The sequence below is a fragment of the Drosophila sechellia genome, chromosome 2L, assembly GCF_004382195.2.
Source record: "Drosophila sechellia strain sech25 chromosome 2L, ASM438219v1, whole genome shotgun sequence".
Lineage (NCBI taxonomy): Eukaryota > Metazoa > Arthropoda > Insecta > Diptera > Drosophilidae > Drosophila > Drosophila sechellia.
Genome location: NC_045949.1, coordinates 475,119 through 497,364, shown reverse-complemented (window position 1 = coordinate 497,364; position 22,246 = coordinate 475,119). Strand labels below are relative to the sequence as shown.

Sequence of the window (22,246 nt, the reverse complement as noted above, 5' to 3'; positions counted from 1 at the left end):
TCAATCCAAAAACTGTGGCAACGTTGCCTGCAGTGCTGTTACAGCGCAGATAAGCGCACCTGGTCACACTCGCCTAGCGAAGATAAAGAAATAAATTGTTTAATTCAATTTAGCCCAGCAAACTGCAAGTTTGCTGTTTATCTTTCTCCGCTTTGCCCTCTTCAGCAACGCGCAAGTGCCTGTATAAGTTGGATAGCGGCTTTCAGATTAATTCAAAAGGCGCCCAGGCTTGAGTTTAGCTGTAAAAGTAATAAAAATAAAGTCTCTCAATTGAATCCCTTTCGTACGGTACTTTTGCGATTCCAGACGCCCAAGGTAAAAGGACTAAACTAGCATCGAAGCGGGAAGTCCCAGAAAAATAAGTTTAATAAATGTCAAGGCCAAAGCAAAACAATAACGAAGCCATCAGAAGCTAAGGCAAAAAGACGTAGTTGTGTGTGAGATAAAAGGTGATGAATTAATTCATCACTTTAATTATGCAGCCGGTAATGTGCAATAATAAGTGACTGTAACTGTACGCCTTATTCGCAACTGGTGATGTCAACACTTTAAGCGCAAGTTGATCGGGGTTTAAGTTCAACCAGAAAGCAAAAATTTCATGGGATGCAAGTTATCGCCCTCAAAAGACAGTCAACAGTAAACATATAAACTATTTATTGGTTTACCACAACATTTTTAAAATACCATTTAATATTAATCAATTAATATTAACTAAGTGGATGCTAGAACAGTTAACATGAATTCTCGAGAAATCCTACTGGGACTCGTACAAGCTCAAGAGGCTCTACTGTAGCTCCAGACCCCCTTTTTTGCCTGTTATCAGTCGTTTGAACAAAGAAATATTCATTGAAGTATAGTCGACGGGAGGAAACAAAGCAGGGAATCGAAATAGCAATACGATATAAACCAGACTTTAGATTAAAAAAAGGCCCCGTTCCTATTGCATTAATAGAACTTTGGATTACAGGACGGATCATATGCTGATATGCTATAGTAAAGCACATTCGACCGCATTATCAATATCTCCACAAAGCTTATCTTATCGTGCCATAAATAGGAACCCCTTGTGAGAGTTTCCATTATCCGAACATCTTGACCAAGCACAGCAAGCAAATAGCCGAGAAATGCAGGTATTACCAAGATAACGATACTAAACACTATCTTAGACTTGAATGAATTTGGGTGTAGACAAGCATGGAAATTACCATAATTATAAATGTTTATAATATTGAAAGGAGTTTAACCTATTATAAATCAATCTACCATACAACCTACTCACTTGATCAGGATAACCACCCGAGTCGATCTGTCCATTCGCATCCGCATGAACGCTTTGATCTTGCGAACTATAATTGTTAGAAAGATAAGATTTTCATTTCTATCGCTATGCTACAAATATTTGCAACACACCCACTCTGTAGACCAAAAAATTGCAATTTTGTTGTATTTTAGTTTTATCCTATCATCGCACCCAACTAGCTGAGTTAGTTGAATCCTCGATCTGAAAGTCGAGGAACTCGAGTAGAATGCCCTTTTTTGTGTTTCAAGCAAACATTCCCGATTAGCGAAATCCAGAGATTAGTAAACGAACCGAGTATTAAGTGAACGTCAAGTGGACCCATTAAAAGACATACAGTAGACCGCTGGCCAGCAGTTTCGCCCTGCCAGGGGACGCGTGCGGTTGTGATAGTTCCGATTGTGCTAAGGCAGGAATATTTGCAATCCCCTTTGATTGAAAACTAGTAAGTTTAGGCGACCTAAACAGTGGCAAGTGCTAGAAAACTGGAGAGATCTGCGGATGTCTGCACTTGAATTTGACTGAGCGGCTAAGTGGGCTGTCCCACGTAATCTTCTCCAGCTGTCATGAGGACTGCATCGGAATTAGTATTATTCAAAAATATACACTTCTAATCGCCGATGCTTATCGAATACTTAAGCAGATAAGCCTTGGTCTTATTATTTTCAAAATTACCAACTCTGCAGGGTGCCAGGATGGGTGTACCGGGAAATAAACGAATAAAAATTCCGTGATTAGCCGCGATACGGTTTATAGACATTGATTATGCAAGCAAAAATAACCCAACGAACTGTCCTCACTTCCAGATGCAACTAACTGCCTAGGGCTGGATTACTCCCACCTTGGCAATTCCTTAAAGGCGTGAACCTTTGGAATCACACGTATCCACCATGTGCTGCAAGTGCTGCGGGGAAACTCAACGCAAGGTCTGGGTTTTCGGCTTGGGATCGGTGTTCCTTGTGCTGGGAATACTAATCGTGGTCTTCTGGCCGTGTATTGCAGATAACCTTGTAGAGGATGTAAATATATATAGCTAGTAAACAAAATATTAAAGAAAAAAATTATTTTTATTTCGAGATACTAAAATGAACTTAATCTTTACACAGGGACTTACCCTCAAGCCCGGCACTGATGCCTATGAAAGCTGGCTGGAGGCACCTATCCCCATTTACCTGAGCTTTTACATGTTCAATTGGACGAATCCAGAGGACATAAGGAACACGAACATTAAGCCAAACTTCGTGGAAATGGGTCCGTACACCTTCCTGGAGAAGCACAAGAAGGAGAACTACACGTTTTACGATAATGCGACGGTGGCATATTATGAGCGCCGCACCTGGTTCTTTGATCCGGAGAAATCCAATGGCACTCTGGACGACATGGTGACCGCTGCCCATGCCATTACCGCCACGGTAGCGGATGAGATGCGAAACCAGCGGAAGATCGTCAAAAAAATCATAAACTTTATGCTGAACCATGAAGGCGGAAAGTTGTACGTAACCAAGCCGGTGGGGGAATGGATCTTCGACGGTTACCAGGATAACATTACCGATTTCCTAAACCTCTTCAACACCACGAAGATCGACATACCCTACAAACGCTTCGGGTGGCTGGCGGACCGCAATGAGTCGCTGACTTACGATGGCTTGTTTACTATTCACACCGGCACTGACAATATATCTAATCTGGGTAGACTCACCCACTGGAATGGTAAATCAGAAACTGGATTTTACGATAAGCCTTGTGGTGTAGTTAATGGAACCACAGGCGACCTGTTCCCGCCAAAGATGAATGTAAACGATGAGATTACGATTTTTGCCACCGATGCTTGCCGATTTATGAACCTCCGGCCCCGGGGCACATTCAAGAATCACGGCCTGACCGCCACTAAGTGGGTAGGCACCGAGGAGACTCTGGACTCAGGAGAAAACTACCCTAACCAGGCCTGCTTCTGTGATTCGGAGCGATTTGAGGAATGTCCCAAGACCGGTGTCGTGGAGTGCAAGGCGTGCCGAGACAAAGCACCCATTTACTCCTCCTTCCCTCATTTTTACCTAGCGGATCAGTCGTATGTTGATGCTGTCAGTGGAATGAAGCCGGAGAAGGACAAGCACGAGTTCTTCCTAGCCGTGGAACCGATCACTGGAGTGCCTGTCCAAGTGCATGGACGCATCCAGATTAATATGATGATTGAGCCCGATGACGACTTCGAGTAAGTAAAGAGTTCATGGATAAAAACTACTCATACGATTCATACGATTACGTACATAAAAGCAAAGGTGTCAGAGAAAATGTTAGTCATAAAGTAAATCTTTTTTGCAGCATATATCGTGGAGTGCAAAAGGTTTTAATGCCCATGTTCTGGTTCGATCAGTATGCAGAGCTCTCCTCCGAGTTAGCCTCAAGGGCCAAGGTAAGACCCAATCCATACTTGAAATGTCATTTATTTAAGCGCCATGCTTTTCATTTCAGTTGGCCATTAATTTGTCCAGTTACGGAATCATATTCGGCTATTCCCTGATAGCTTTTGCCAGTGTCTTCCTCATCACCGGCATCACGCTGACTGTGACGAAAAAGTGGGTGCGGCGAACTCCCGAGGATGAGGACATGCTTACCAACTAGAGCAAAATAGTTTTTAAGCTTTGCAAAGTGCCAGGAATTGTTAACTGTCCTAGTTCATTCTGATAGTCGCCCGTCAAATGCTGTTCTTTGTCAGTTACGCGTTATGTAATATGTAAGTGATACGAATCGATGTTCGCCTTGCAGTTTGTGATAGCAAAACCTACTCTAACTCAACAAAACCCTACTCAATCTGCAATATTACACGAATCATTCACAAGTTGAAACTTTCTGTTTGAGATTTATGTTATCGAACTTAATAAACAAAACTTCATATAACTAAAACACTCCGTGCATTTTATTTTAACGTTTTTATTTGAATTTTCATTTATTTTGAAAAGATAGTTTTTACAATTTCTGTATGCTTTTCTGCAGGACTTTTACTTATCGTATACGATTGTTGGATGCTTTAACGATTTGCTTTATAAATGCATTATTTAAATGTTGTTTTGTAAATTAATAAATAAAAATATTTGTATACGTATATATATTTATTTATATATATGTATATATATTGGTGTATATGTAAGATATATGGCAAAAATTTTACATTTTCTCAAAGATCACATTCCTCAATTTAGCCATAGACTTTTATACGAGAAAAATCTACGCAAATATTTGTGACATCCATCAAAAACTCAAATTAATTTTTGCACGCACACTCACACATCCAAAAAACAGTGGGGGATTAATAATCGAACAAAAAATAATAAACAAAGTGGATACAAAAAATAAATCATAATCATCTCTCGCTTATTACTATGGTGGGGATGGAGGGCAAGTCTAGGCACTCTTGAAATTCTTTAGTTCCCTTCGTCCAGCGATGGGAGCAAGCAAACCCATCTCAAACCATTTCATAGCCGATTTGAATGCTTTTCACTTGATTCTATCGCTGGCCCGATTCGTTGTGAGTATGTGTGTGTGTGTATAAAGAGCGACGTTGCTACGTACTAAAAAATTTGCATAGTATATGTTGCGTTGTTCTTGGTGACTAAAATAGTTATAAATTTAGTATAAGTTTAAATAAAAATCAATCACAGTTGTTTGGGCGGAAGTAGTTAGTTTTAAGTATTCGCATTTCTGGCCTAACTAAGTATTTGCAGCTAAGACTAAAGATCTACGATGCAGTTTAGTAAATTAGGTAGTGGTCGTATTTTATACTTGAGTATTGTTGCTTCCCATTTTGATAAGCTTCCTCTCTATTTCCGATGGTGTGTCATTGTGGTCTCTGCTGTGGTTACGTTACCAATTCCCTTAAGTGACTAGACTGGGTTCTGATTATTTGAATGTGTATTTTGAGGTTAAGTTGCTCACGTCCTGTAGGCTTAAGTATTGACTCTGTGATATTCAGTTGATTCAGTGGCTAGTGTATTTTACCATCTGAAGTTGTGGACCTGCTAGTGTGTGTTTTCTAAAGAACTGGCTTTGTTAGTTAAATGCATGTTAGTTTCTACTAAATAGCTACTGTTTCTGCTGTTCTGACAAATGGTTTCTCACGGTGGGTTTTCGTTTACATTTACCCTTTTGTGCCCGGCGAATCTTTACCCTTCGAAACACTGTGATCGAATTTATATAACGTTACACCACCCGATCTATGCAAATTTCCAAACGCATAATTAGCTCTTCACCTGGCCACACTCATACATCAGCACTTCGAACAGCAATCGAACTAGAGAGAAGAGTGTCGTATTGGACCCAATGTCCACTTCCGTTCCGGTTCCCAATTAGCTTGTCGAGTCTAGCTGGTCTTGTTGTGCTGCTGCTGCTGTTGCTTCATCATGACAGCGGGATCGATCACGTAGTTGTTGGCCTCCGCCAATTGTTGGACAGGTAAAGGCGGCAGTTTGTCCTGCGGATGACGGTGGCTTACGGTAGATCCTTTTCTGGCCTTGCTTAGGGTTCCTGTTCCGGCAGAGGAGTTGGCAACCCCATTTGTGGTGGCACCTGAAGGCTGCGCACTGGAAGTGGGCATCTCCTGGCCAGTCTTCGGATTTATAACAACCTTAGTCTGTTTCAGCAAGGAACGATCGTTGCAGAGCGCCGAGATCAGCGGCAGATCTAGATGCTTGCTCTTCTCCCGAAGAAGGGCAATGTCCAGCGCTTGGGCCTGTGCCTGGGCATGAGACTGGGCCATTGAAGCCTGCAGCTGGGCCAAAATGCTGTTGTTTCCCCGGTTCAATCCCAAACCAAGACCCAAGTCAGGTCTCGGACGCTCACCTGCCCACTGGGCGCCGCTGGAGGTCTTTGTTAGCGGTGAGTTCGCATGATGCGGATTCAGCGTGGGGGGTTTTCGTGGTGGAATCGGGCTTATCCTGCTAGGAATTGGCTTAGAGGGTACTGAAAAGCGGAGAGATTAATAAGATGTCGAAATGAATATGAAATTAAAGTAATAACTCACTTGGAGGTGGCTTTTCACTGGGCGCCGGCATGGGTGGTTTCTTTAGCCGTCTGTTTACATACGGTGGTGGTGGCGGCGGTGGCAGTCGTTTTCCCTTGGGCAGCAAATCAAGTGAGTTCAGAATATTGTCATCTGATCGCGATCGCGCAAACATCGAGGAAGACGAGGAGCTGGCCCCCGCCGCAGCAGCTGCTGCTAGAGCAGCCGGGTGAAGGGGAGGCGGCGGTGGAGGCTCATACGACGAGCATAGGCTGACCATCGAAGGAGAGTACAGGGGTGAGTAACCGGGTCCGGGCAGCTGCACATATGTATCCGATAGATTTTGGGTGGAGGCATATCGTGAGTGGGTCGACAGCGCCACTGGCAGGTAGGGGGTGCTTCTGTAAATCGCCGGCGACACCTGCATGGCCAGATATGGGTGGTGCGGTGGGGGTGGCGCTGCTTGGGCCATTGCCGCCAGTAGGGATCCCTGTTTGGCATCCAGATACTCTTGCTGGCTTACAGCTGGATCCTGAATGGGGTAAATTACGTAATCCACATCGCTGTAAAGCTGCTGCTGGTAGAGCTCCAATTGTTTTTTAGCCATTTCCCTCCCGTAAAGGTGACCCGCCAGATGGTGGTGATTCGGTGGGGGCGGTGGTGGCGGCTGTCGCGGCAAACTGGGAGGTGGTGGTGCCAGGAACTGCCGAGGTTTAATAACCGGTAGTAGCACACATGACTGCTGATGATGCAGTGAAGCCGTGCTCTTGTGCAGACCGTAGGGTATTGGTATTCCAATGGCTGCCGATCCAGAATGTCGGTGGTGTGACGGCACGTGATGATGGTGCAGTGAAGCCTGGGATCCGCCTGCATAGTTGGAGTTATGCAGCGATTGCTGACTCAACTGATGGCTGCAAACCGATCCATTGGAGGAGGCAACTGATGAACAATGGTGCGGTGCCGCGTAACTTGGCTTGGCCCCATCGGGAATCAGACTGGTGTGGGCTTTCAGAATACTAATCTGTGGCCTGGTGGTGATAAATCTGGCTGTAACCTCCTCGGACTTTAAAGAACTCATCGAGCCGGCAGCACTGGGCGCCGGATTTGCCAAAGAACTGACAGATATCAGGGATGTGGGTCTGGGCTTGCTAGAGATGGAATAAGGCGGTGGATCTCTTCGTCGAATAGCCGGCGGTGGAGCTGGAAGTGGTGCTGGCGGTACCGGTGGACTACATGGCGGTGAATCTGGTTTGGGAGCTACCACAGCTATAGGTTTAGGAATAGGTTTGGCGATAGGTGGTCCACATAGACCAGTTTTCTCATGCCTAGCACTGTAGGGTGGCGGTGGTGCTGGTGGTTGGTCTACCTCCTCTTCTCCTTGATCTCCTAGCGGCAACGTCACGTAATCACAGTCCGAGTGAAGGCTACTAGATACCGTTTTGCGACTGGGGTAGGTCCCCCTGCCCACAATCAAATTGGTCAACTCTTCTGCGGAGAGCAAGGAATGTTTGTTGTCTGTTGGATCGCTGCCATCGCCTCTAAAGGAACTCCCTGTGCTGACGTTAGAATCCGATCTCGGTCTGAAGTCTTCTTTCTTTTTTCCATCTACGGAATCAGGATGTGGCACGTGGGCTTCGTCTAGTTTCTGGGGCTGGAACATCCCGTAGTGCGAACTCTTTTCCGACTCGGCTATCTCCGATGATTGTCCAGTTAGCTCACTGCTGTGCATGGTGTAAACGCCTGAGGTTTCCGTGGGTGGAGTTCCGTGCGCCAATGTATAAACTCCAGATGCGCCCGATACACTCTCCGTTTCTTCTCGTGCCGATGTGGAGAGAAAATCGTCGGGACTCGTTTCGCTCAAGGCCGAGTTTTGAGCGGTGTGACTAAAGCCAAGTTCCAAACTGGATGAAGTGGAGTGTACAGGTATGGGAGCACCTGACGAGGAAGACCCTGCTCCATTTACAGGAGATGTTACCACCACAGTGCTACAAGTGGATGAACACTGAGAGCCGATGTTATGCTGCGAACTGGGTGAATCAGTGGCGGTAGATGAATCATTGGCAGTTGTTCCCATGGAATTTTTCTGAACAGAGGAGTTCGTGACGATCGTGGCCCCGTTAGAGCTCGCGTCTTGTGGCCTCACACTCAAGGCAGCCAGTTGTTCTTCCAAATCCTTCAGAGACATTTGACCCACGCTCGAAGTTTGTCTGCTCACACTGGGTCTGTCCAAAAGATGAGCCAAGGCCAAACTTTCCGTTGACGGAGCAGCTAAGGGTGCTGGTGGTGTATTGATCATGATCTCCAGCTCGTCTTCGGAGTGCACCCGGTCACTTACTATTCCAGAGGTTGTGTTTGAGCTGGTACTCGAGATAACCGATATTCTCTGCTCGTTTTTACTTTTGTAGGGCAAGAGCAGACTTCTGGAACAAGCGTAACTGGCATGTAGCCTTTGTGATTCGGCAGCCTCCTCCTCCTCGCGTTTGGATACCTCCTTTAGCCTGGCAGCCAGTTTCATGCTCCACTGATGTGTATCCTTACAGAGGGTCAATAAGAGTTTATTTTTCTCATCGGATGCGGCGTACAGGGTGATTCGGCTCTCTCCAGATCGAATTTCAAACTTTTTCCGCTCGAAGGAGAGCTTCGTGATATTCGGCCACAGAAATGTTGTGGTTTCGGGATTGGAAGAGCTGTTGTTAGACTCTCCTCCCAGGATCTTGATTCCCTTGGCATAAACCACGAACCAGGCACTGCCAGACCCCTGCTCGCTTTTGGCCAATCGCATCCTGTAGGTATGGGCATTGATTGTTTCATGAAGACTGCATGCCTGTTGGATATATAGCAGCTCCGCCTCGGCTGTGGCCATGCCCAAATGCTCCCGGTGACAGGCTCTCATTGCACTTCTCGCCCAGGGAGTGTGCAGTCCACTGGGTAGGTAATCCTCGATCCGGTAGTAATCTGCTCCATTCGGTGGCAGGGTGGGTGGCAATGGTATTGTTTCTCTCTTTGATGTGGACGCCACATATGTCGAGAGTCTAAGCATCCTTTCATTGGCACGTTTGCTGATCTTGGGTAATGTAGTGGTGGCACTCAGACCTCTTCCTCCGTTAGAAGGAGATGCCAACGTCTCCTCCCCTGAATCATCCTTGGAATTACTCGAGCCCGGAGGAGCATCGCCGAGGTCCGCCTGGAGAGCCAGTCCAGCAAGGAAGACCAGTGCCTGTTCCGCCTGTTCCCTCGGCAAATCGCGCTGCAAGATGTTGTGGCGCAGCTGCAGGTAGTAATTATGGCGGGACGTCTCATCTTTCAGCATGAACGGGCTCTCGATGTAGAACTGCACGCGAAAGTGTAGCTCCAAGAGCGGTCGTCCGTTGGCATCCAGCCCCTAAATAAAGACATGCCGCATTACTTAACACATCATGATAGTTACTTTTTTAATAAATATTTACGTGGGTGTGCGATGATCGCCAGCTCTTTGGGCCATATTTTGAGAGCTTGCTTTCGGGATCTGCGAACATGTACTCGCCATCTGCAACGAACGAAACAAGAGAGAGATTGATTATAAAAAATGTTTAATTCGTCAAATTTTGGGTCTGCTTCCTATCGAAAATGTTTTTTAATTTCAATGTCTTTAACAGTTGAAAGCGACACTTCGTAGGCTTTTAAAGATGCATTCATTAAGGATATATAAATAACCAAACAGAGACCTACAACTGCTTTCATTGAAATATCAAATTACTTGTCAAGTCGGATGCCATGCCATGGCTGAATTTCCGGTTGGGCTAAGGAACTTTTTGGCGCGCAGCCGCCAAGGTCGCTAATCAAAATTTTAAATGAACTTTCGGCTATGCAAGAGGGAGCGCTCCTCTTGCGTCCCAAATCGGACTCAAATCGGATCGAGACCCCGACCAGACTTCTGTCAGTTTGTCAGGCAATAAACAAGCAACCCATTGACATCAACAAGAGTCAGAGACTCCAGCAGATGAAGACGATGATGATGACGACACGTCAGGTTGTCAGAGGCCCATTGCCTGATGCTCGAAGACGAGACCGGTACCGGACGGGGCTACATAGCTCCGACCCGAGCCCAGCAGAAGGGCCCAAGGGGATGTCGGCGGTGCTCGAGAAGGCAGAGAAAAAACAACAGCGAAATCAACACACACTTCATCGAACGAAAAATTGGAATTCCTGCATACAAAATGAAGAGCAGGAAGATGAAAAATAATAATTATGAAAAAAGCAGGCAGGCAGGTTGAAGGAGGCCATGGAATAGAGGCACCTCAGCATCGAGTCCACAACACAGCAGCAGCAGCTACAATATCATAATAATCATCAGCGGCCGAATAAGTGCCTATCAATGACGACGTCGTGGACGCAAAGCTGGAATGGAAGTGGCAACAAGTGGATGGCCAGGGGAGTAGAGCTCTTCGAGTTTGGATCACTCAAAAAAATGATTAGGGAATACTAGGAAAATATTTTGTTGCCAAACCTAATCACCCACTAAGTTTGTTCTGGGAAGGGAAACTTCTCCCATAGCATAGAGCGATGTTAAGTTTATTTGGATTTACGAGAAGACCCATTTCTTTTGCACAGTGTAGAAACGGAGTCGAGGCGAGAGCGAGTGTTGCATACCAAGCCCAAAACGCAGCATCGAATAAAACCCGGAGAGAAAGAGGAAAAAACAGGTAGAAAGACAGGTAAGCAGCGCTGGAAAAAAGAGGCAGCTGAAACCCAAGTCGTTCGGTTTTTAGCCGCAGTTTTTAGACTCCAGTCTCGAAACTCAAAGCGATTTCTTTTCGCATTCAAATTTCACTCCACTCCAGAAGTTTTCGGCCAAAGGCTCTCCAATGGAATTCGTTCTTGTGCACGTATCGGAATCCTGGTATTCTACGAGCTGCGGGCAGGTGTTAGGGCCAAAACAGGCGGATCTCGGGAAGCCACTCGTCTACGGCGGCCTGATGTGATGGATCCTCACGCAATCCCAGCGTTCCATTCTACCTTGCCCGCTCCCAACGGCAAAAACCTAATAATTAACATATTTTCCATCGCATTCCTCAACGCTCACAATTAACACGCACGCACTCTGTTTTTGGAGGAGGGTTTCGAGGGGCAGCGAAATAAATCTTCAATTTGAAACACATGCAACACAAATTACAGCCTCAAAAGCAGAGGCAGCTGGCAAGGCAGAGGCAGGAGCAGGGGCAAGGCTCATCAAGCAGAGGAATTCCTGAGGTAATGGCAGGAGAATGGGGAGGAGGTGGGGGCAGGAGATGCAGTCTTAAGTTGAAGATGGAGAAAGAGAACGAGACGCAGTCAGGGACAGCTGCGCCCAATGCCATGCCATGGCTTGGAATTCTTCAGATTCAGATTTATTTTCAAGAAGGCTGCAGTCCGAGCTGGAGTGGCCATAATAACCAAAAAAAAAAAAATAAATAAAAAATTCCGCAGGCGAAACTAAACGAAAAACTACTCCTGGCTTTGACCAAATGACTAAATATGCTAAGGTGAACACAAAATTTACTTCATAAAAATATTGACAATATCGAATTTAATATAAAATTCCAATTCGTAGGAAATCTACGTCCCAGAGACGGTATTCATGAATTAATGACGTGGTCCATTTGATATTAAGTCAGATCTTGGCCACGTCATCGTTAATGCTAATTAAAACTTATGCCCATTGTGTTTACAAATTACACTAAACTTGTAATGGTTTTGTTTTAATTTCATGTATCCTCTGGGAGCCAATAAGCTAGATGTGGCCTGTGAATTATTAATATATTAATTTATAACGATAGAATGCTAGAGAATATAAAGTTCTTTATAAGTTAAAAGCCCAAAAAGTGCTATAAGTTTATAAAAACAAAATATAAAATATTTGTAAATTCCCAACTTCGGATATACCCGGGAAGGTGGATGTGGTGTCTACAGGGTATCCTAAGAATGGGCAGCAACATAAATTTATGTGTGTGTCTGTGCATCGAAACTGGCTAAGGAAAAGAAGAACGAAAGACGAAAAAAAAAAACGTAAAACCAAAAGAATTTTAATTTCCGATGTTATCAGATGCACGCAGCCCGAAGAGGAGAGGAGGCAGCTCCAGAGGATCAGGGGATGGACAGCCGATGCAAGGCCGAGTGTTCACGTCCAAAGATTGAAGACGAAGACGAAACAGCCAACGCCGTATAATAATGATTATGAGCCATTAACATTAAATGGAAAAGAAAATGCTGGTCTACAGATTTCATCTACAAAGGGGGTGGGGCTCCACAAAAAAGGGTGGGGAAAATCATGAGCCCGCAGCCAAGGGGGAACGAAAAATGTGCTTCTCTGGCCCGGAATGCGGCTGGGGAGTGGAATTCAAGCAATGCGACAGCCTAAAAATAACACCAAAAGGGGAGAATGTCGCTTGGTAGATGACCACTGGATGACAATGTTGCCAAATGGCCATCGGCCCAGTGCCACTTAAAGTGCTGCGATTCCAAGGAGCAGCTTAAATTTGCATGAATATGCAATTTATTGACACTGGGCGGCCATAAAATGTAAATTCATTTCCATCACCTTTAAAAGCAAAAGAGCAGACGCAACTTAATTGTGACCCTCTTTTGCTTCTTTTTGAGGGAAATATCGAAAGACCATAGCAACGAACTCGGAAATATGGAAGGACTAAAGGACTAGCTATACGAAGTATTCCAGGATAAGTCGGCAAACAGTAAATAGCCGGTAAATTTCTTCCTTTAGTATAAATACCTATTCAATGATTGATTTCGATAATAATATTCGATGTACCTATCTTTAAAGTTTGGTGAATATATGTACTCTGGGAGAGGGATTGGGTTTCGAAAACATACCTAAGTCCAGGCCAGAAGAACAACAATAATATATAGCCGCATACCAATCACAGATACACCGTCCACCGACATTGGCAGGAATCCTTGGCCACAAACCCAAGCACCAGCGCACACACGAAAGCAGAATGCAAACTGCCAATTTCATAGTTGCGCCTGAGGAATCCTCTGCGAGGCGAGGACGTTGGCATGCCCAGCCCGATCCTCATATTCAGTTAAAGCTGCATCTACAGCTTCGGCAGCGACTCCGGCTTCAGGCTGCATACCAAATTCTTAGCTGAAGATGTTGTGGCAACTTCAACGCTCCCCTGCCTCCTGCCGAGAAATTGATGCCAAGCCAACCAGCTTCGAAAATTTACGTGTTGTGTTCTTGGGCTTTTGCTCTAACATCGTATAACAAAATTAAGGGTATACAGGAATAGTCATTGCGTTAAATAACAATAACCTTCCTAGGCTATTCGATGTTTCTGCACCAGTTAAACAGGAGACATTTTGCGTGGCGTTTGAAATAAACGATAAAAATCTTTCTTTTGTACAGTAATTAATATACTTTTCCCTTTAAGAGTAAGAGAACTTCGATTACCAGATAATCAAATTCCTCTCTCCTTTCTTGTTTGCTTCTCCCCGTGCCCCTCGTTTCCCCGTTTTTGGGTTGCTTGTGGGTCTTTGGAGAACACATATATCTGTGGCCAATGCCAAAGACGTTGTCTGCTTGTTCCCCAGGTTTCAGCTCAGACTCCGGAGCTCTGGGCTCCTCCATCCTCAATCCTCCTTTTTCCATCTTCCATCCTCGAAACTCCATCCTCCGTGGCTGTCGTTCGATTCGTTTGTGTTAATGCAACGCGCGACGGCTACCTGAATTACTGAACACGCGTCTTGTGTCTGGTCCCCTGCATCTGCAGCTCAACGGCTGCTCCTTTGCTGAGCCCCTCTTCTGTATTCCTGAAATTGTTTGTTCGCCATGAAGGCGACGCGTTCCCTGCCTTTTTGTTCGTTTTATGTGCCATTTTTTGTGTTGCTCCGCTGTGTTGGTATTTTTATGTGTTTTGGCAGATCGCTTTGGCCAGAAAGGAGGATGGAGGCTGAGTCCTCTGCCGCTGCTGCTGCTGCTGATGATGATGAGCAGCTTTTAGAGCGGACTGGTTTATGTTTATTAGTTGTATTTTTCATGCCTTATCGCTGGCATTTGGCTACTCCACAACTCGGAAACAAACTGGACGCAACTGACTTAAAACCCCCTCCCAGAACCGCCTTGGACTTACCTATGAGCACAGCCAGACCGAAGAGTTCGGTGTCCAGCATCCCTTGCGTGGCAAAGTGCAGACATGTCTGTGTGTAGACCTCTCGAACTCGACTCTTGGCATCGACTAGGAAGTACAAGGTTTTCGGCTGCTGCTGCCCCAGAAGTCTGCAAAATTCCACACAAAATTAAGCAACACCATTTTTGGGCGGCCTTTCCGCATTAAACACTCACCTCAGGGCCAGGAATCGCGAGCCTGGTGATAGTTGCTCGGCTGAGGACGCGCATACTTCCAAAGGCGCGCTGACGGTGCAAAATGCTCGCATGCTGCATCATTTTCCGTATACAGCGCGCGCGTTCGAAATACGTTGCTATTAAAAGTAAAAGAATAACAAAGATTAATATCTGTATAGATGAATAAAGAAACTAAACCACATAGCAGGATCAAATTGGTAAATTTGCCAAGTGAGTGGTGGTAGCACAGTATACAAATTGAAACGCATTCAATTACTTTTTACTACAAATATGTAAGAAAACTTATTTTAATAGATTTTTTTTAGAATTTTTCCAAAGAGAAATTGTCGCATCCAACGCGTCATTTCTAACCGCATTTCTGGCTCATCAGATGCGATAAAGCTGCCACTCGATCGGATCGGTTAGGCACCATTCTTTCAGGCAAATTGATGCCGCTGGAGCCGCCCCAGACGGAGTTGGAGACGAAAGGCGGAAGATGGCAATGGCGATGGCGATGGCGCCCGCCTCTTTTGGACTCACCGACTGCCGAACAATTTCACCAATCAATAACGAAAGACTCAGGCGACAAACTTGATTAGCGAGCAGGGGACTTGGGCTTGGGCAGAAAACTGAATAGTGAATAGTGAATACCTGGGGACTCATGGCGGTGCGTGCGTGGCAGCCAAGCTCCCTCCCCCTCTTGATGCGTTGCGCATAAAATTATTAAAATTCAGTTAAAGAAAGTTCCAAATGCCTGAGCTAAGAGGGAGACAGACACCGAAACTGGACTCGTGATGAAAGAAAAGTATTTTGTGCATAAATTAAAATCAAATCGAATCAAATCAACTTTTTTGAATAGAGCGCCGGCAGCGGCGACAACAGTTTCTACCAACCCGGCGGAGACGCATAAATTTCAATATTGGCGCATTTTCTGTGTCTAATAAATTTGAATGTTCAATAAATTTATTCAGAGTCGAATCGAGAGTCGGAGTCGAACTCGAGAGCCGATAGAGAGGGTTAGTGGCATCTGCATGCCACACCATAGATAGACCGAGAGACGGATGCTGGAAGAACCGCCCTGACTTATAAATATACGACCGGACCGATCGGAGGTATGCCTCCGCCACCACCACCTCCCCACCAAAGAGCGATCATCAATCAAAGAGCACATTTGACATAAATTAGAAACCAAAGAATATCTGGGAATATCTCCAAAAAAGCTTTTCAAAAGCAATTATATATAAGCCGATTTCCATGCGCACCTTGGACCCGGCTAAGGTGATCTGGAGAACAGGCTCAGACACACACTTTATGACCGATCGCAGACGATTACGAAACGAGAATTGAAATTCCAGGTCTCTAATGTGCTGCGATTGACTTATTACCGAGGAATTTATACGGATAAACATAAAAACTACATTGTTGACCTCTCAAGAGGAACTGGATTAAGCGATCACTCAGTCTCAGGTGTTGAGTGACTGGCCAAGAAAAAGGGTTTCGAAAACAATTACATATTTCAGAGAGTCAACTTAATAACTATCTTTTGAAGTTTTTTTTGGGGGGGTTTGATGACATTTCTAGCACAATATTATTAAGTGCCCATTATAAATAATAAAACAAATTATCTTTACCATTACCGAGAAAATTATCCTTGTCAATTAGGCATAATGATATGTAATTCAGAGAGACAATAAGAGGAAACAGTTCATTTTCTTTGCCAAAGGCCTCTTATCAATTCCGATAACAATAAAAGGAAGCTAGTCAGCAGATTGCATGAAATGAATAGAAGCTGAGAAGGAAACGACGGCGGCTTTAATGCAAAAACTACCATTAATGGCAACAAGGAGAACGCTGTCTGATTGGCGAGATTTCTGCGGAAGTAATAGCTCTGTCATAAAGTTATTAAGATGTTACTTCTTCACTAAAGACTACTTCGCAGAAAACTCCCTGCAATCACTTCGCTTCAATTTCGAACCCCCACAATGCCGGTCATTATGTAATCGACAAAGCCCATATCCGAAAATGGCGAAAACATATGTGGGATCGAGATTTCTTTGAGGATGAGTCAACGAATGCGATTTAATTAAAAATTCAAACAAATTCGTGGTGTTTAAAAATTTCAATCATTGAAAATCATCCGCATTCCATTGGCTAACAAGAGCGGGAAGCAAAGAAAAGCCGTGGCAAATCTAATTATTATAGCAAACTACGAGTTGGGGGTTTTAGCAGAGAGAAAAATATTGTCTTGTCAAAAATAAAAGAAGTGTAAGATTTTTAACATTTCGGTATAAAACGAGTATCCAAATTTTCACCGTGCACTGCTGGCAATTAAAATCGAGGCAAAGAAGCGAGCCAAGTGGAGCTGAGCGACCGCAAGAGACACGCTAATCAGCAATTAGCAAATGGCAATAAATATTTTGTTTATGATTAAGCGAGGGGTGAAGGTGTCCAGCGGGGGGGGATGTTTGGAGCTCCGCGAGTAGGTCGGCTTTCCGAGAGAGCTTGGAATGCAGGCACTGATGGAGCACAGGGAGGCAGTGGGGGCAGATGCCGCCTGGAGCAATAGATCTCACGGGCTCTGCCGCGATCAAAGTCAATTAAATGGCGCAAGCGCCAGCAGTGAATGCTTTTCTGCTGGCTAAGCGAATGCCAAAGGGGTAAAGAGAGCAAAAAGCAGAGAACTAAGTCGGTGACTGAGCAACAGAGACGTTCCGCATACGCCACGTTGTGCTGCGACAGCAACTAAGCACAGAAAGCACTGTAAAAAGTTAAGCATTTAATATACGAATTTTATTTAATTTGAAAGTATATTATATAAAAAAAATTATACCTCTAGTTCGTTCCTAGCTATACAGTCATCTAAACGCGTTGTTGTTGTTGATAGGTTCCATAAGAAAATAAAGAACTTTAATATTTATTTCGGTTTTCTTTTCTCCCTGTGAACGACCGACTACTATGTCAACTGCACATGCCAATGCACTGAGCTCATTCGGGGCGTGTGTTTGTCAAGCGAGTTCCAACAATCGCCAAAGTCGAACGATCGATTCGATCGATCAGACCCCAGACCCCAGACCTCAGAGAGGTCCAAAGAACTACGTATCGTGGGGCAGGCGGGGCAGGCGGAGGAGCCGGAACCGAGACCTATAGAGTCGAGACTACGATAAACGTTTCAACCGCATGTGCAGGCCCATTGAAATGCTGAACGAATCAGAAATTGAAAATATCCATATGGATTTCAGCGCGGAATGCGAGTGCGCATTGAGCAGATCAATAAACATGGCAGCGCAAGCGGTCGTAAGATCGCGCAGCGAGGAATGCGAATCAAATTGGCTCTATAGAGATCTCAGAGATCACCAAGCTGGATCGCTAACTCGGGGATACACTTGTAAATGTCTTTATTCACCTAAAAAAAAATGTATTCAACAATTTCATACAAGTCCATCCAACCGCTCTTAGGCTCCGATGGGAAGTAGTCAAAATGGATAACATCATATCACGCATAACTTCGAAAAGCCCTCAGTTCTAAACTCGAAACTGGATTTAGCATGTAGCCCTGACTATCTATCTACCTCTTTATCTTTCTTCAGCGAAAGCGTATGAGAAGCCCGTTTCAACCCACACACTCCACGGAAAGATCCCTCAGCATTCTTCACAGTCTTGACTTCTTTGAGAAAATGGCGAGGCGATCTGTTGAGTCTGCGGTAAGTGCTCGCGTACCGCGCGCCTCTCAAACTCGATTCGCATTTTATTGAAAGTGTTTCGAGCGCTCTCAGCTCGCCAACTAATGAATGACGATCGGATCGGCGAGCGGTAACTTTTGACGTGGAATATTTTGCTCATGAGTTGGACTGCCGAGACCGGAATGGACTTAAAGCCGGAGCGGGTTCTACGTGAGTCTGGGCCTTTTAATTACCGATAGAACGGCAACTGCCGTCAATGGTACGGCCAGAAATAGTTCAGTTCGGATCTGTTTGCTGGCATTTTCACACGCTGGCCAACGCGGCGGATGCGCGTCATTCAAAACGGGGCCCACAAGTGGTATTCCGAAAGGGGTGTGCCTCAGCCTCTGGCTCTGCCTCTGATAAAAAGTCCCCGAAATGCCCATTTTCGGAACGATTGTTGCAATTGCCTAATGACGCAAATTATGTAAAGAGTCATCAATTTGGGTGTACCTCATGAAGCACACGTTTTTCAAATTTGCAAACCCCAGACACCTTTAAAGATTTATTTAGATAATATATATTGTTTTGAATTGAAATCATCGCAAGCGATTATGAAAGCGACGTGGAACAAATATAACTATGTTGGGTTTAGTGTGCCATAAAATCGGCAAATAACTCGTCGTCTCTTTGCCAAACTGCGAATATCGAATAGGAGAAAACAGAAATCAGGGAACAAGCGACTGAAAAACAAAACAGCAAAGCGGCAAATGCCGAATTCCGAGCTGCGGAATTCCACTTGTTGTGCCAGTTATGGCCAAACAATTTGATGTCTTTGAAATGCGTGAAATGTCCCCGCCGACCGCCGATGATAATAATGAAAATGGTCGCTTGCTCGGTTGGCTGGATAGCTGTGAGGAGCAGCCAGGGCGGAGTGGGCCAAAAGAAAGCAGCCCACACGTCGTCGCTCGGCTTCAGTTGGCTAGGCACCACCACATCGCACACCCCGCAGACGCGAAATGCCCAACTGGGCGAACGAAGGTGGTAACGGTGGCGGAGGCGATGGCCTCCACAATGAGAGCAGCAAACAGCAAGATACAAAAAAAAGAAGCCGCAACGTGTGCCGCATGCCAAATCGGAGGCGTGCGAAACTATGCTGCCATAATACCGTAGAAAAATTAGCAGTCCATACAGGGTATCTTGAACCAAGAATTCTAAACTTTAAGGTGCATAAAGTTATTATAATTTTGATTATGGCTAAAGTAATTCTTTCGACCAGTTCTTAGTAGTCAGGCTTGCTTTCTGGCAATAGGTTGTTGAAAAAATATTTCTGTACGAGCTTAGAGATAAGTAAATATTTTAATCCTCGAAGGTCGTTCATTAGTGTATCCTCTATATCTCTGAGCCAGCCTCGACTCCGATTGTCATTCGAAATTTGTTTAATTTGTTGTACATTTTAATTGCCTGAATTGTTCGAGGCAATGGGAATGCTCGCACACGCATATCAACTGCGTGCAGGAATTTCGGTTTACGAAATTAATATTTTGAGTTTGTATGATCATTGCTGTTGCTGTTGTCAGCTTCAATGCAAAAGCCCATTGCCTGAGGTCAAGTGTGATGTGGATGTGGAGATACGCACGGAGATGGAGATGTGGATGGAGATGCTTGTGGAAAAAACCACAAGCGAACTACAACTACGATCCGGGGAATACATGTGTACTTGGCGAGATATAGATACGTCTGTTTGCAGATACAGTTACCCATATGTATATGATTGCCTGGTGGCAAAATCGTTTAACGATTAGCGTTTAACCGCTTAAAGCTTGTCGACTGATACCCAAAGCGTGTGTTTTCACCGGCTTGTTTATCTTTCGCTGATATACATTCAAGATGTCTGATTGCCAGGCGGTTTCTGATTTCAGCAACTGTTCCAGGGATCCCGATGGACGGTTGAAATTCCAAACCCGGGAATAACAATAGAACTCGGTGGAGCTTCGATTTTCACTTAATTGCATCGCCGTTGATCGTTTTGACAACCGTTTAAGTAGCCTGTTAATCGGAGCCACAGAACTCATGAAATCGAAGATACGTTGGGGCCACACAGAAAATGTCAAAACTAATTAATTAAATGTGACCGGTATTTAAAAAGTCGGTCATATGTACATATGAATGTGCATATTTAAATGACAAAATATTACTCTAAACAGCTTCCCCATTTCAATATACGCTCCGTAGAGTGTCAAGTTTGACTGACATTTGATATTCCATGGCCCGAAATGGGTTAATTGCACAATTCGCTGGATTTTCGACTCTTAGCGGGACGCAAAAAAAATTAAAAAAAAAAAGCTGGCGACAACAACGAAATGTTAAACAATCGTTGGACGTTGGCGATTTTATGGTTGACAGATAAGAAATTTGCTGGCATTTGTTTTGTTTGCCGTTTTCAGGGAGTCATTAAAATTCCGGGGAAATGGCCCCATATGGGTACACCACTCTATATCTGCACGTGTATCTGTCCTTTTCTTACCTTAAGCCGCTGCAGAAGTCGGCATTGTTAATGCTGTATCTGTATCTGTATCTGCTTCTGTCTCGCGTAATCCACAATAACTGGCTTTTTAATTTTGGTTTGCTAGTTTTGTTTAACTTAAGCTCACTATTCGTGCACTCTGGAACCGATCTATCGATTTGGCTATCGATAAGTGCCTAACAGTAAAATTTTCGTTTCGTTGTTGTTACTTTCTGACCTCTTCCACTTCCACGACGCGCGCTGCGACTGCGCAGTCAACAGCGATCGGGTCGCATTCCAGCGTCGCACATACTTTAATCAAAACTCACTAACACCAGCACACTTGCACACGCGGGCGATCGCAACTGCGAGTATCTGTGTGCGTGGAGTCGTTGTTGTTGCGCGAAAGAATGCCGTTTGCTGGGTTGTTGTTTTTGCTGTTGCTGACTGCTTTATTTGTTGTAGTTGTAGTTTCCAGTGGCCAGTTGTTGTTGCGGCTGAATTTTTTCTTTTTGACCAACACCAACTTTTCGGAGTTGACTTCAGCTTTTTTACACTACTAGTCGTAGATATTTTCGTGGTTTTAAGGCGCGTTTTCCCAAAATCAGAACTAGTTGCACCAACACCAACAAAAATCACTTTTGTAATTTAGGCGAGTGCGAAAACGAAGCGCGCTGTTTTTGTTTCAGTGAAAACCGAACTTCACTTTAAGCAACTGAATCTGTGTAGCACTGTGTGTGTGTGTGTGTGTCTGGGCGAGCTGGTGTGCATTTAAGAACTGCAAAACACCTTTTCCGAATGTTAGGTCTCGAATAAATTCATTAAACCGAATTCATATTTCCCAGTGGAAAGCACATGCTTTGCTGTCCCGACGATCTGTTCGGTTACCGTTGACGTTTAGCGATATACTGATTTTGCCCCTGCGCAGCGAAACCGAACACACCGAAGATCGAGTTGAGATTTCGTTAAAACTTAACGAAGCCGCGTTTAACGAACAGAGAGCCGAAGAGAGAATTCGAATTCGAAAGAAGCGCACACAACGATACACAAACCCGATGACGACAACAACAACAACAATAACAACGGCTACGAAAATGTAAATAGGAATAAGCAATAAAAGAAAAACAAACTTCAAAGGAGAATCCCAGTAGCCAGCTACATAGTGTGTGCGTCCGTGTGAGTAGTGGAATTCCAATGGTTTGGTTTATCTTGCGAGACGACGATTCCGATTCTCAAGGGCTGAAAGGATACCCTGTTAGGATAGCAGATTTAAGTAAAATGCATCTCAGTGGAATCTGAAGGCAGCTGGAAAAACTAACCTTTAAAATATTAAGATTTCTACAAAGGTACCTTATTTTCTAATTCTGCTTTATCAAAAGCTGTCTTGTAGTTTATTTACTATCTTATTCCTACATTATTAGTTCTATCTTTTGGCATTCACTTTTTGCAAAACTATGGCGGAAGCCTGTTA

At 44.6% G+C, this 22,246-nt stretch overlaps 2 protein-coding genes across 4 annotated transcripts; one reads left to right on the top strand and one right to left on the bottom strand.

The window, feature by feature from the left end:
- Window positions 1-71: 71 nt before the first annotated feature.
- Window positions 72-4,201, top strand: LOC6617256 (protein croquemort). 3 transcript variants are annotated; one of them, XM_032714000.1, is made up of 6 exons: window positions 72-315; window positions 968-1,130; window positions 2,104-2,316; window positions 2,404-3,509; window positions 3,620-3,710; window positions 3,770-4,201. In XM_032714000.1, the coding sequence occupies exons 3-6, from the start codon at window positions 2,188-2,190 to the stop codon at window positions 3,917-3,919; spliced, it is 1,476 nt and encodes a 491-aa protein (XP_032569891.1). In that variant the 5' UTR covers window positions 72-315; window positions 968-1,130; window positions 2,104-2,187; the 3' UTR covers window positions 3,920-4,201. The 3 variants fall into 3 exon arrangements, with proteins under 3 accessions (XP_032569891.1, XP_002041583.2, XP_032569892.1); XM_002041547.2 differs by lacking the exon at window positions 968-1,130; XM_032714001.1 differs by lacking the exons at window positions 72-315; window positions 968-1,130 and adding an exon at window positions 1,670-1,742.
- A 46-nt stretch (window positions 4,202-4,247) lies between these two features.
- LOC6617255 (protein expanded) lies at window positions 4,248-21,674 on the bottom strand. Its single transcript, XM_002041546.2, has 6 exons — window positions 20,797-21,674; window positions 14,611-14,747; window positions 14,399-14,544; window positions 9,740-9,819; window positions 6,315-9,675; window positions 4,248-6,253 (listed from the first exon to the last, which is right to left on the bottom strand). Exons 2-6 carry the CDS (start codon window positions 14,700-14,702, stop codon window positions 5,655-5,657), a joined length of 4,278 nt encoding a protein of 1,425 aa, XP_002041582.1. The 5' UTR covers window positions 14,703-14,747; window positions 20,797-21,674; the 3' UTR covers window positions 4,248-5,654.
- Between the last annotated feature and the right edge of the window lie 572 nt (window positions 21,675-22,246).